Below are 12,688 nucleotides of genomic sequence, written 5' to 3'. Positions count from 1 at the left end.
GGAGCGGGGATTTCAGTGGGGGAAAAAAACGGGAGAAGGGCTTGGGGATCCGAAGCAGCAGGAGTCGCTTCGGGAAGCGGAATCAGGGTGGGATCCGGATTAGGGCTGGGGGGTCCAAGATGTGGAGGGAGCCTGGTGTTCTGCGGGCGGGACTCCTGGATCCCTCGAGGAGGGAGTGAAACTTTAGCAGCTCCATTGTCACCTCTTGGGGCAGGGTTTGGGGTCGCAAAATTCCCTGTCCTTGGCCAGTGGTAGGATGCTGCATCCGTGCTCATTGATCTGCTATTGCTCACCTCCATTGACCCCTATGTGTGTTTCCGTTTTCAGGAATTTAACATGTTACATACGAGTAGATAATAATTCGTACAGTAGCTTCAGGTGCTTGTGATGTGTAAGTTCCTGCAGGGAAGTGCCAGAGCTGTGGAAATCTTGTAGTATGAAACGGCCCTAAATTGTCACCTCTTGGGGCAGGGTTTGGGGTGGCAAAATTCCCTGTCCTTGGCCAGTGGTGGGATGCTGCATCAGTGCTCATTGATCTGCTAATGCTCACCTCCATTGACCCCCGTGTGTGTTTCCGTTGTCAGGAATTTAACATGTTACATACGAGTAGATAATAATTCGTACAGTAGCTGCAGGTGCTTGTGATGTGTAAATTCCTGCAGGGAAGTGCCAGCGCTTTGGGAATCTTGTAGTATGAAACGGCCCTAGTAGGAGTTTCCCATCTTGCTTCATTGCACTGTGACAAAATTGTATTACTTGAATTAGTGTGTGCTCCCTCGACTGTGCTAGTCCCCTGCAAAAGGCCAGTTAGGCCATGCAGGCAACACAAGCAGTCGCTTGCGATAGAGGTGAGGTGCACATTGCCCGAGAGGTGCCTCTCAGAGGAGTCACAAGAGGTGCATGTGGACCTTTCCATCTTCTGCAAAGGATTCTGGGGCACACTTCTTGGATCCTGGGCCTGAAGCAGCGAAGTTCCTTAGACTTATCCTGCCCCACTGTGGCAGGTTGAAGAATCCCTGCGAGTTGCACATCGGTGTCAGGAAGCTCACAGGGATTGTGCACTCTGAATGGGCACACTCCCAAATCCCTTTGTGCCACATGCGGAAAACGTAGACTTTGGCATGACCCAATGGAATGGATCAGCAGTATGTTCAGGAGTGACGAAAGGAAGGACTTCTTTGTGCAGCACTGTGGCAGGTTGAAGAATCCCTGCGAGTTGCACATCGGTGTCAGAAAGCTCACAGGGATTGTGCACTCTGAATCCCTTTGTGCCACATGCAGAAAACCTCGAATTTGGCATGACCCAATGGAATGGATCGGCAGTATGTTCAGGAGTGAAGAAAGGAAGGACTTTTTTGTGCAGTGTAGAATTAGCTTACGGAATCCACTGCCGTAAGATATGATGACCCACAAATTTTAGATTGATACTTATGGATACTAGAAAGGCTGCAGGAAAGGGCTATCAGTTCTGTGCCCATTTTGGGGTTTAAGGACATCGTACGAGCCCTTTGGGGTCAGACCATTTAGTCCAAAAACCTGCTTCCAGCTGTGCCTGGGTCCAATGCAGTTGCCCTGCCTTGCCACGTTTCCCCAGCAACTGGAAATCAGGGGTGGTGGTTCAGTGGTTAGAGCATCCCAGGTTCAGTCCTCAGCATCTCCAGTTTTAAAAGATGAGGCAGTAACTGTTGTGGAGGACCTCTACCACGACACTGAGGAGAGCCTCTGTCAATCAGGGCAGACAGCACTGATCTCGATAGATCAAGGGTCTGATGTGACGTAAGGCAACTTTAAGTGTCTATGTGGTACGGCTGCCTCTGAACATGAAGTTCCTCTTAGCTATCATGGCTGATACACAGACAGACCTATTTTCAATGAATATGTTTCTTCTCTTTTTAAGGCCACTGATCCCTATTTAGGGCAGCAACTTCCATAAATTAATATTCCTTTGTTTGAAGAAGGGTTTTCTTTCTCCAGTGCTGAGCCTGCGCAGGCTACGTTTTCAGAGGCTTTGGGCTTGCCAGGGTTGGGAACACGTCGCTGACCCTCGGTTGGCTCCGGAAAAGCAGTTGTATATTGAAAAATCTAGATATATTTTGCTGTTTTTTTCAGCCCAATCTGTCTTTAAGGGACATGCCTGCAGAGGTTGACGAACCAGTTGTAGTAGACCAGGGGAATAACTGCAAAGCCGTTTGCATTGGAGGGACTGTTTGGTCCCGGTGTCTGCCCTCTTTAGAAATGGTAGATACCACTTTGACTCACAGCTCTGGCTGCGGGTTTCCCCTTTAGCCTCATGACAGCTCTGTGAGGTAGGTTAGGCAGAGAGAGAGAGGGGGAGAGAGTGTGACTGGTCCAAAGTCACCCAGAGATTTGAGCCTGGGTCTCCCCTGTTCTGGTAGTCTCCTTCTAGAAAAGTAGCAATGAAGAAGGGCCCCCTTCCCAAGTATTTCTACCCAGCCGCTGTATTTTTATTCTGCTCCTTATCCATCACTTGAGCATCCCACAGGGACAGCACTAAACTATCCCTGACTACAAGCATGGACGGCTTCAAAAGGGAATTAGATAAGCATATGGAGCAGAGGTCCATCAGTGGCTATTAGGCACAAGGTATAGATAGGGGCTCTGGGGCAAGTGATGCTCTGTCATCTTGGTGCTGGGGGGGGGGGTCAACAGTGGGAGGGCTTCTAGTGTCCTGGCCCCACTGGTGGACCTCCTGATGGCACCTGGTATTTCTGGCCACTGTGTGATACAGAGTGTTGGACTGGATGGGCCTTTGGCCTGATCCAACATTGGTGTCTCTTATGTTCAAGACTGACGAAAGCCATATGTTTTGCTCGGGTTGCCAACTCCAGTCTGGGAAATTTCTGGAGATTTGGGAGTGGAGGCTAGGGAGGGCGGAGTCTGGGGAGGGGAGTTAGTTCAGTGGGGATGTGAAGCCCTAGAGGACCTCCTGATGGCACCTGGTATTTCTGGCCACTGTGTGACACAGAGTGTTGGACTGGATGGGCCTTTGGCCTGATCCAACATTGGCGTCTCTTATGTTCTTAACAGGGGACTTCCCCTGGCGATAGGCAAACCCAGCAGCAATAAGTCTGCATCTACCTCTTAACTAAATGCGGAATACTTTAAGGGGGGATCTTTTTTCTTGTGAACGCAGTTCTCAGTGGTGTTTTTTTTCCTTCCCCTTACTGTACCAGGAAGCAGTCCTCTTTCTCCATCACAGCTTTGTTGGCTGTGGGATCCACCTGCGAATCATCTGCTTGCTCCTCTTGGGCTGTGTCATGCTCCTCCGCTCCCCTGAGATTGTGAGCTGAAGGGACGACCTCCTCGGATTGGCTCACGTTGCCTGAAGCCGGGTCGTTCACCTCTCGACAGGCCCACAGGCTTGCTTCCTTGAGTGAAGAAGAAAATGGCTGCCACTCAGGAGGTGCCTCCGCCGGCACTGGGCCTCCATTTTTTTTCCCCTTTAGAAGAAACGATGCCCCCGAGGGTGAAAATGGAGGAGCCGGGGCCGCCGTGTCCGGAAGCGGGGTGGGAGTGGGACGCAGCGGGGAAGGCCCCCCTCGTCGTCCAGGCAGGCACCATTAGCGACCTGCTGAGGTGGGCTACTCCTCCCCAGGTGAGGAGCGACCCCATGCCGCAGCTGTGGGAAGTGCAGTGCCAGGAGATGGTGCAGAGCCTGCGGACGCCCGCCGACGTCGTGCCAGGGCCTGTTCCCGTCCCGCCCCCGCCCCCCGCCTGGGGGAACCTTCAGCTGCCTGAACTGGCTCCTGTGGATGATATAGAGGCCTACCTGTCCTCCTTTGAAAGAGCGGCAGAAACCTGCCAGTGGCCGAGGGGAGAGTGGGTGACCCGGCTCATGCCGGCCCTCGGTGGAAAGGCCCCGCAGCCGCATAACGGCCTGGATGCCAGGGGCGGCCGAAGCGAGCACAGAAAGTCCAAGTCTTCCAGCCTGCGAGGAGAAGGCGGCGCCGGTGCAGAGATGCAGCGCCAGCGTTTCCGCCAGTTCCGTTACCAGGATGTCGAAGGCCCGCGGGAGGCTTGCCGGCGGCTCCGGGAGCTTTGCCGTCGCTGGCTGAAGCCGGAGAGCCGCACCAAGGAGCAGATCCTGGAGCTGCTGATCCTGGAGCAGTTCCTGACCATCTTGCCCCAGGAGATCCAGAGCTGGGTGTGGGAACGAGGCCCCGAGAACTGCGCCCAGGCAGTGGCCCTGGTGGAGGGCTACCAGATGGGAAGGCGAGATGCTGGCATGTGGGAACAACAGGTGAAGAGGTTTCCCCCCAGGTGATTTAGGTGACCGGACAAAGATGATCGTTTGGCGGTGGAGGAGAAGGACGTGGGGATGGAAGCCTCCAGCCACGGTCTGTGTAGAATCCATCCTCCGACAGACACCCACCAAACGTTTTCTTGATGTCTTATCACAACTGCCCTGCACCAGTAAATAGATTGGAGGCTCCATGGATGTTAAAACAAATCCCTGCCCCAAAGAGCTTACATTCAAAGATGTAGGGAGATGTAAAGTGTAAAAGTCTATATCCCTGTTCTTAGGGACAAGGTTTATATGTGCTTCCTTTATTTTTATCAAGATATTTCTACACATCTTGTCTCCTCAGAAAACTAGCCCAGCGGGGAGACTCACCCCATCATTTTCGCTTCGGGGGCCAGTTTTCTGTTTGCGAGGGGTTTTAATACAATTCCAAAAATGTTATCCTCTACTTGCAGCATGAAATGGGAGCTCTCCATTCTGCCGCTTCAGATTTCTGCTACCTCCTGAGAGGCTCATTCCCCTCAATGTGTGAATTGAAGCCTTTCAGAGAGCAGCAACTTCATTTAATTTGAGTGGAGAGGCTTGAGGATCGAACCTGAGGCCGTGCACGTGCAAAGCACGCATTCTGCCTCTCAGCTAGAGCCTTGCCCCAAGAATGTCCTTTCACTCACTCAAGTTCCGCTCAAGAGCCTTTGTTGGTAAAGCAAGCATGGGCAGGGAATTGGGGGTGGGTGGGTTTGCTCAGTGGTAGAGCATCTGCTTTGCATCCAGAAGGTCTCACGTTCAGTCCCCGGCATCTCCAGTGAAAATGATCAGGTAGCAGGTGATGCAAAAGACCGCGGACCTGAGACCCTGGCAATGCTCCCTCTAAGGCGTGGAGTCTTGTGAGCAAAAAGTCTACTTGGTGAGCTACCAGCATTAGAGTTGTGTGCAAGCCATTTGCCTACCGCATCCATTAGTTTGCTTGGGAGTCCTCCTTCCTGAGCTGAGACAAAAAGGCGTGAGCCAGAGGCTAAAAAACTGTGAGCTGGCTCACTAACTCAGCTTAGAGGGAACACTGGACCCTGGAGAGCTGCAGCCAGTCTGAGTACATAATGCTGACTTTGGGTCGGTATTAGACCTCTTCACGCACTCCTATATGGTGTGCACCCTGTGAGCTTTGGTTCTTGAGGGCTCTAAACGTCTCCTCTGTTATGTCCCTGGAAGGGCGTTGTGCTTCTTGGACAACAGCACACTTGTGGTCCCTGTCCCTAAAGATATCTGGCTGTCCTCGACCAAGGGCAGGGCCTTTTCGGTCCTGGCCCCAACCTGGTAGAACTCTCTGCCAAATACCATCAGGGCCCTGTAGGACCCTATGCAGTTCCGCAGGGCCTTCAAGGCAGAGGTGTTCCGTCAGGCTTTGGGTTGAGGACAGCAGCAGTTTTTATCTCGGCCGGCGGCACCCTCCTCACTTTCCCATCTCGTTTCGACCTCTTCCCCCCCCCTGCCTGCAAAGTGTCCAGCAGTCTGCAATACGGGAATGACTAATTGTAAGTACTATTAGTCCACATCTGTCTCTTAAAATTTAATTTAATATGATTTCGTTTTACCTGCTTATTGTTTTTAATGCTGTTGTACATCGCCCAGAGCCCTGTGACAGCAGGGATGGGACGATTCATAGATTTAATAAATAAAATAAATAAAATATTTCAAAGACCCCGTCAAGAAGGCCTGAAGCATCCAGTAGACATGCTGGGCCCAGACTAGCCTGGTCTCACCAGATCTCAGAAGCTAAGCAGGGTCGGCCCTGGTAAGTACTTGGATGGGAGGCCACCAAGGAAGCCCAGGGTTGCAACACACAGGCAGGCAGTGGCAAACCCACCTCTGAACATCTCTTGCCTTGCAGCCCCTATGCGGTTGCCATAAGTTGGCTATGGCTTGACAGCAAAAAAAACCCCAGACATGTTGTTGTCAGTTCCACATGCCTCTATCTCCACGGTGACGTATCGTCGTTCCTCCTTGCCAGGTTACAGTGCGGGTGAAAGTGGAACAGGTGAGCCCTCAAGAGATGATGCTGCCTGGAGCCCCGTGGGAGCCGTCTGCCCCACTGCTGCCCCACCCTGAGTGTGTACCATCAGCAGACATGACACTAAACCAGCCTCCTCCAGTTCCTGCTCTGAAGATGCCCTGCATTCCCAAGCAGGAGCCCCGAGGCCTTCAGGAAACCGGTAAGATGTTGGCAGCGAGTTTCCCAGGCGGAAAAGTCCCAGCCTCTGAAGCCTTTCCTCATCGGAAAGGTGCCGCAACCCCTTAAGCGGCTTGATTGCCTTCTTATCAGGGAATGACTTTGGCTCTGCTAAGCAGATCCCTTTGGGATCGTTGGGAAAAGGATCTTTGTATCTGGCGGAAGGAGCTCTGACTCACAAAAGCTTATACCCGCAAAATCGGGTTGGTTTCTACGGTGCTAATGGACTCAAATCCGGCTAGTAAAAAGGTGTGTGTTTCTTTCCTGGGGAAACCCTTCTCACAAGACACTGAGAGCTCACTTAAATGCGGTGGTGGCTCAACAGTGTCTGTTTAGTAGTACAGCTGCAACTCAAGCCATACAGCCAGGGGTCATTTCCTGCAGGAGCGCACCGGAGCGGCGCTACAAGCTCTCCCTCCTCTGCGAGGAGAGATCTGCACGTCCACATCCCCCCCAAATAGCTAGCAATCCAAAACAGTCCAGTGGAGCCTGAGCGTTGCCTTCTGACATACTTCCATTGGTGTCAGGGGGTGTGGCATATGCAAATAAGTTATGCTAATGAGTTCCTGCACCTCTTTTTCTACGAAATGACCCCTGCATACAGCACAAGTATATGTGGGCTAGTAGCCTTTTCTGGCACCATGACAACCACATTGAGTATATACTCAAGTAAGTGAGGTTTTTTCAATTGTCTCCACTCGATGACAACCACATTGAGTATATACTCAAGTGAGTTTTTTTCAATTGTCTCCACTCACCTTTGGGGGAATTAAATGTCCTGGATTGTTCACAAACTGTGCAAAACTGATTTATTCAAGAGGGCATTTCTACATGGGTAATCGGGTTGTACTGTACCAAATGATTTAGGAAACTACTTGGGTAAGGGTTTAGGGAATGTGGTCTACACTGCTGTGTATAGGTTGTACTGCCCGTTGCTGTTAGTAGGATCCCGCTATGTAATTCTTGTATGTTTTACATGTCACGTTAATATTGATAGATTCAGGTGGGTAGCTGTGTTTGGTCTGCAGCAACGGAACAAAGTTTGAGTCCAGTGGCACCTTTAAGACAGACAGAGTTTAATTCTGAGTATAAGCCTTCGTGTGCACGCACACTTCATTAGTATCTGATGAACACACTTTATCAGTATCTGCTCCTTCATCAGTATCTGAAGAAGTGTGCAAGCACTCAAAACCATATACCCGGAATTAAACTTTGTTGGTCTTCAAGGTGCCACTGGACTCAGACTTTGTTAATATTTACGGTTTGCTTCAGTTCTTCTTTCAGGTTTCTGCTTGGTTCCATGTTTCTGCAATCTAAATCCTATTGCCTGGTTTATTGGATGTCTCATTCTGTGTGTGTGTTTGTTTGTTTTTGATAAACACTTTATTAGGATATAATTAAAAAAATCCAACTCGCAGTCCATTTCAATTTGTCATATATCCTTTTCTCCTATCCCCCTCCCCTTTACGGCTTCCCACAGTGCTCCAACCTCCAGCCCTTATCTTAAATTCTCTCAATATTTCTTTATGTATCTATCACAATCTACAGGTAACATTTCTTTCTACTATTATTCTTATACATTAATCTTTTTTTCTATTACCATTCTTCTTTAATAATTCTCAAAGCAAATTAAGTTGTTCTTGGATGTCTCATCCTGTTGACTGTCTTGACTTACTCTGTGTAGTCCACCTCGAGTCCTAGTTAGAAAGACGGACCATAAGCAACATCCGTAAATTTTGCTCTACCGTCAACTATCGTAAAACCATCTGCTTTGCCTGTGCAGATGACAGAGATGGTGGTCCTCCGGCCGATAAGCATTACAAAGTGCTCCTGTATTTCTTCCCACCGCAGGTGCCCTGATGGCTAATGGAGGCCGAGAACTGAACCCACTGCACGGAGGTCCTCTGGAACTGGAGCCTCACGGGACGTTCTCGGCCGTGAACCCCCCGGGGAATGTGCCCTCTGAGCATCATAGCGAGCGAGCGAATCAGCAACATGAGGAGAGACGCAGCGAGATGGGAGAGAATCCAGCCGCACAACCCAACCCTGTTGGAGTTCCCCAGGGAACAGGAAAGCCCCTCCACCGGTGTTTGGAGTGTGGGAAAACGTTTAGCCGCAACTCGCACCTGCTCACCCACCAGAGGATCCATACGGGGGAGAAACCCCATCAGTGCCCACAGTGCGGCAAGCGTTTCGGTCACACCTCCCAGCTGACTCGGCACCAGAGGACCCACGCCTCAGAGAGACCCTTCCGGTGCGCCCAGTGCAGCCGGAGTTTTTACCAGAGCTCCGAGCTGACCAGGCACCGGGCGTCCCACGCCAGAGACCGCCCGTACGGATGCAGCCAGTGCGGCAAGAAATTCCGGTGGAGTTCCGATCTTATCCGGCACCAGATCACCCACACGGGAGAGAGGCCATACAAATGCCCCGAGTGCGGGAAGAAGTTTGGGCAGAACTCACACCTCGTTCGGCATCGGAGGACCCACACGACTTAGCCGGCCCCTTCCTCGATGGAGGTGAAGTCTTCATTTCCCACCGCCGAGAGTTCACTGGGAGCCAATGCATTGGGACGTTCTCTTCGCCAAGCTTGGACCTGTGATGGGCCGGATGACTTTTGCCTGATGCCCATTGAGCCCCACATCCGCAGATAGAATGTCCATCAGAGGATGGCTTAGTTAGAATGAACTCTGTTTATGTGCAAAGCAGAACGGACAATGTGACCAGGCCCAGATCCCGTTTTGGCTTCCGCCTGGAGATCCAGACTGAAGGAAGGGGCCGAGGCCTGCTTTGGGATGGCTTCTTGAACAACACTGAACTTATAGCATTTTAGTGGCACCCGTCGGATGTCTTTTTTTGTTCTTTTTATTTTTTTTATTTTTTAGGAAAGGAGATAGATCTTCTAGTCATCTAGGACAGGATTGTTGTTAAATAACACAGTCTATATTCCCTGACCCAAGACCATATCTTTGTAGTGAGACAAAAACGATTTATCTTTTTAGAGAAATGCCCAGTCTGTAATCCTTCAGAACAATGGAGATCCGTCTTGGGGAAGCCCTTTTGGTGCTTCTCTTAGAAATTCTACAAGGTTGATAGATGGGAGAGCTGTTATGGCACTATGGGGGGGTGAACAACAACATTACTAGGAACCACGGTGTGGGCAAAAACACAATGTCATTCATGTTACTAGTCCATTGTCTTGTAGACAGCTGTCCAGAGCTAGATGTGCAAGCATCTGTGGTGTCTTGAGAGGTTCTGGTTAATTGATGTTTGAGGAAGGGGAGACATATTTCACATCAGTTGTATAAACAGGCAACTGACATTCTGGGGGGTTAGATTCAGTCCTACAGGCTTTTCTTTGGACCCTCAGCTTCACCACTGCTCCGAGGGACCCCTCTGCTTTTTCCTGTGCCCCTCAGTTTCGTTCTCCCTCAGAAGCAAAAACACTAAAAGGCCTTCTTCATACACACAAAGAGAGATACAACACAGGTTTCCTCACACACTTGGGCTGTTAGTTTTCCTGTGTGCATGAAATGGCAATGAGTGGCTGAAATGCATTATGGGAAAACTCTGCCAAAGCCCCTGTGAATGTTCTGATGGGGAAGGAAGGGGTTAAAGAGGACTCCGCTAAGTCTTGGCTTATGTGGGGGTGAGCCTGTCAGCCCTTGCTCCGTTAGAAACATGAGCCCATTAAAAATGAGCTTTTGGCCAGAGATCTGGGGCCATAAAGGGCCGTACTATGTCTCAGAGGGAGAAAGCGGGTGAACTCCTCAATATTCCTGCCTACAGAATGAATTATTTCTGTCTTTCGAGCACTGCTGGTAAAGTCAAGGCTGCTCCTCTGAACAAGAACCACATCATGCCATTCATGTTACTAGTCCACCAGGGTTGCTAATGCCTGTCAAAGATGGGAGACGAGTGCTAGACTTGGAGACTCCGCCATGCCAGGCACAAGCCAAGATGGTAATTTTAATTACTGATCCTTTCCTTCCATGCGAACCCCCCCCCCAGCCCAGCCATTTGTTGAATGTCGTTAGCTGTGCTTCCTGCCTCGCCCTTTACAGCTACAAGCTTTTATTGTTCGCTTTACCATAGAGCGGCAGCCTCATCAAAACGATAGACTGGCTAGTTTCTCCATGCTCTAAATCCATTCTGTAGAGTGTGCTTGAAGCTTCTTGGCCTAGACAGGAGAGTGTGTGTACTCTGTGATTCTGAGCAAACAAGGAATTTGGTTTAGGATACAGATTTCAACATCCTGAGAAGCTCAACTGCTTTGGGAGTTTCTTTTCGGGGTGGGGGAGAGCATTTTTATAGCTAGCCCATAAGGCATCGAAGGTCAGCTTGCAAACAAGCATTGGTGGGGGAGACCCTAGGCAATGGTTTGGGTCCAGACTGAATTGACAATTTAGGCCAAGTCCTCCTTCGGGCTGCAAACCTCCCCCTCCCATTGCATTCTTCAAGGCCCCTATCCACCAGGAGCAACATTTTGTGGTGCGCAGTGAGCTGCCGTGAGAGGAGGGCAGGAAAATTTCATTCCGCCATTGCAAAATTGAGTCTGGCTCCACTCCACGGTTTCTGTCAGTTGGGGTGGAATTTCAGTGACACTGAGAAAGACTGATACCTTCCCATGATTAGCACAGCAGAATATGCAGGTATTCTTGACTCCATACCAATTCCAAGATGTATTTTTTCTTGAGGAGTGGAATTCGGATTTGTTTGGTGCCAAATTCTGATTTTTTTGTAAAGATTAAGACTACATGCAGCCCTGCCCTTACGCCGAGTGGCCCTGAGATGCCAAGTTGGCTTTTACCATAGAGTGGCAGCCTCATGGAAGTGCTAGACAGTCTGCATTCTCAGTACTATTAAGCTGTGTTCTGTTGAGCACGAGTGGCAATTTTTATCATTGATGAATTGGCTCATAAAATCCCAGAATGGCCTGCCAGGTTGCAGGGGAGAAGGTGCCAGAGCTGTGTTTTGTGAATATTTGTAAGTGCCCCAGTTGTTGGAATGACAGGTTGGTGGAAGGGCTCTGGACCCTTTAGTCTCCCGTACCAGTTATGATGGCTTGGAGTTTTGTGTTGCAATCATGATTGGAAGCAACGTAGCAAAGTCCAGCATTCACAGTGAGGGTGGCTGTTTTCCAAAACATTCCCAGAGCCATCGGTGTGTATGTACGTGGGGGTGTCTCCAGGTAGCGCCCTTACACTCCCAAATCTGTACAAAGAGAGGTTGGACAAAGCTATAGGAGAAATAATTCGGTCAGCATTGTTATTTTAATTCCATGACTTGGACAGTTGTGTCACAGGAGACAAGATCCCGTCCTTCCTGTTGGGCTGAGGCTCAGGAAGCAGCAAGACGTTTCAAAGCAAAAGCGTCGCCAAGGATCTGCACAAAATCAGAGATTCCCCCCGCCCTCCTCCTGAGCACGGAGAAGGACATGAAAATCTCATAGGGCTGGGCTGAGTTTGTGAACGCTCCCAAAGCAGCATAATGTTTTCTTAGCCTTTCCAAGACGTAGCGTGAGGTCAGAAAGATCCTCCATCATTCTCCAAAGACATCTCACTCCTTTTTGAGACTCTGCGTGAGGTCCTTATTTCTCCCTTGGCTGCAGAGAAGGGCTGGTGATCTTGCCGTATGCCTTCCAGTGATTGGTTGGCACGTGCATTTGTGGGGGGTGGAGGAACACAGCGACATGGTGGGGCTTACACCCCCTTCCCCGAACATCTCTTTTGCCCACTGCTGCTACATCCACCGCACAACAACACAAAACCTACAAGCTTTGTGTACCAAGTGTGTCAGGACCGGCAGCACTCTTACCAAAGTTCCACCAGGTTTCCCTCTTCCCCAGCCCTATATATATAAAAAAATAATTGTTCTTGACAAGACAGCTTTGCAGTAAATGACCCATTAGCTTCTTTGTGTGTGTGTGTGGGGGGGGGTTCTTCAAACACAGCCACCTAGGAACTGATGGGACTTGGGAAGTCTTTGTGATCATTACCTGGAAGACCTTTTGCCAAAGAACATAAAAACAGCATCTCCCATACCTTCTTTTTGGTCACTGTCGTCAGTTAGGGCTGAGACGGATCATAATGCATCAACTGTAGCTATTTGACTAGAATTTGGATCTCGGGGCTGACCCTGTTGGACAGTTCCTTTTAAAATAAACACGATTGGGTTTTATTTTCGTTTGTATGGATTAATTT

General features: G+C 50.0%; 1 protein-coding gene across 1 annotated transcript; it reads left to right on the top strand.

The window, feature by feature from the left end:
- Positions 1-3,275: 3,275 nt before the first annotated feature.
- On the top strand, positions 3,276-9,045 carry LOC107105463 (zinc finger protein 500-like). The gene is made up of 3 exons (XM_015405435.1): positions 3,276-4,261; positions 6,270-6,471; positions 8,340-9,045. The coding sequence occupies exons 1-3, from the start codon at positions 3,407-3,409 to the stop codon at positions 8,981-8,983; spliced, it is 1,701 nt and encodes a 566-aa protein (XP_015260921.1). The 5' UTR covers positions 3,276-3,406; the 3' UTR covers positions 8,984-9,045.
- Positions 9,046-12,688: the final 3,643 nt, after the last annotated feature.

The sequence above is a fragment of the Gekko japonicus genome, unplaced genomic scaffold, assembly GCF_001447785.1.
Source record: "Gekko japonicus isolate JY-2015 unplaced genomic scaffold, Gekko_japonicus_V1.1 scaffold1560, whole genome shotgun sequence".
NCBI classification, from domain to species: domain Eukaryota; kingdom Metazoa; phylum Chordata; class Lepidosauria; order Squamata; family Gekkonidae; genus Gekko; species Gekko japonicus.
The sequence above is the reverse complement of the archived record's forward strand: the minus strand, read 5'-3'. Positions and strand labels throughout refer to the sequence as shown.

Coding starts and splice junctions, on each gene's coding strand:
- LOC107105463 (XM_015405435.1), top strand. CDS start 3,407: ATGGCTGCCACTCAGGAGGTGCCTCCGCCGGCACTGGGCCTCCATTTT. Junction 4,262..6,269: donor CTGGCATGTGGGAACAACAG/GTGAAGAGGTTT, acceptor CCTCCTTGCCAG/GTTACAGTGCGGGTGAAAGT. Junction 6,472..8,339: donor CCGAGGCCTTCAGGAAACCG/GTAAGATGTTGG, acceptor TTCCCACCGCAG/GTGCCCTGATGGCTAATGGA.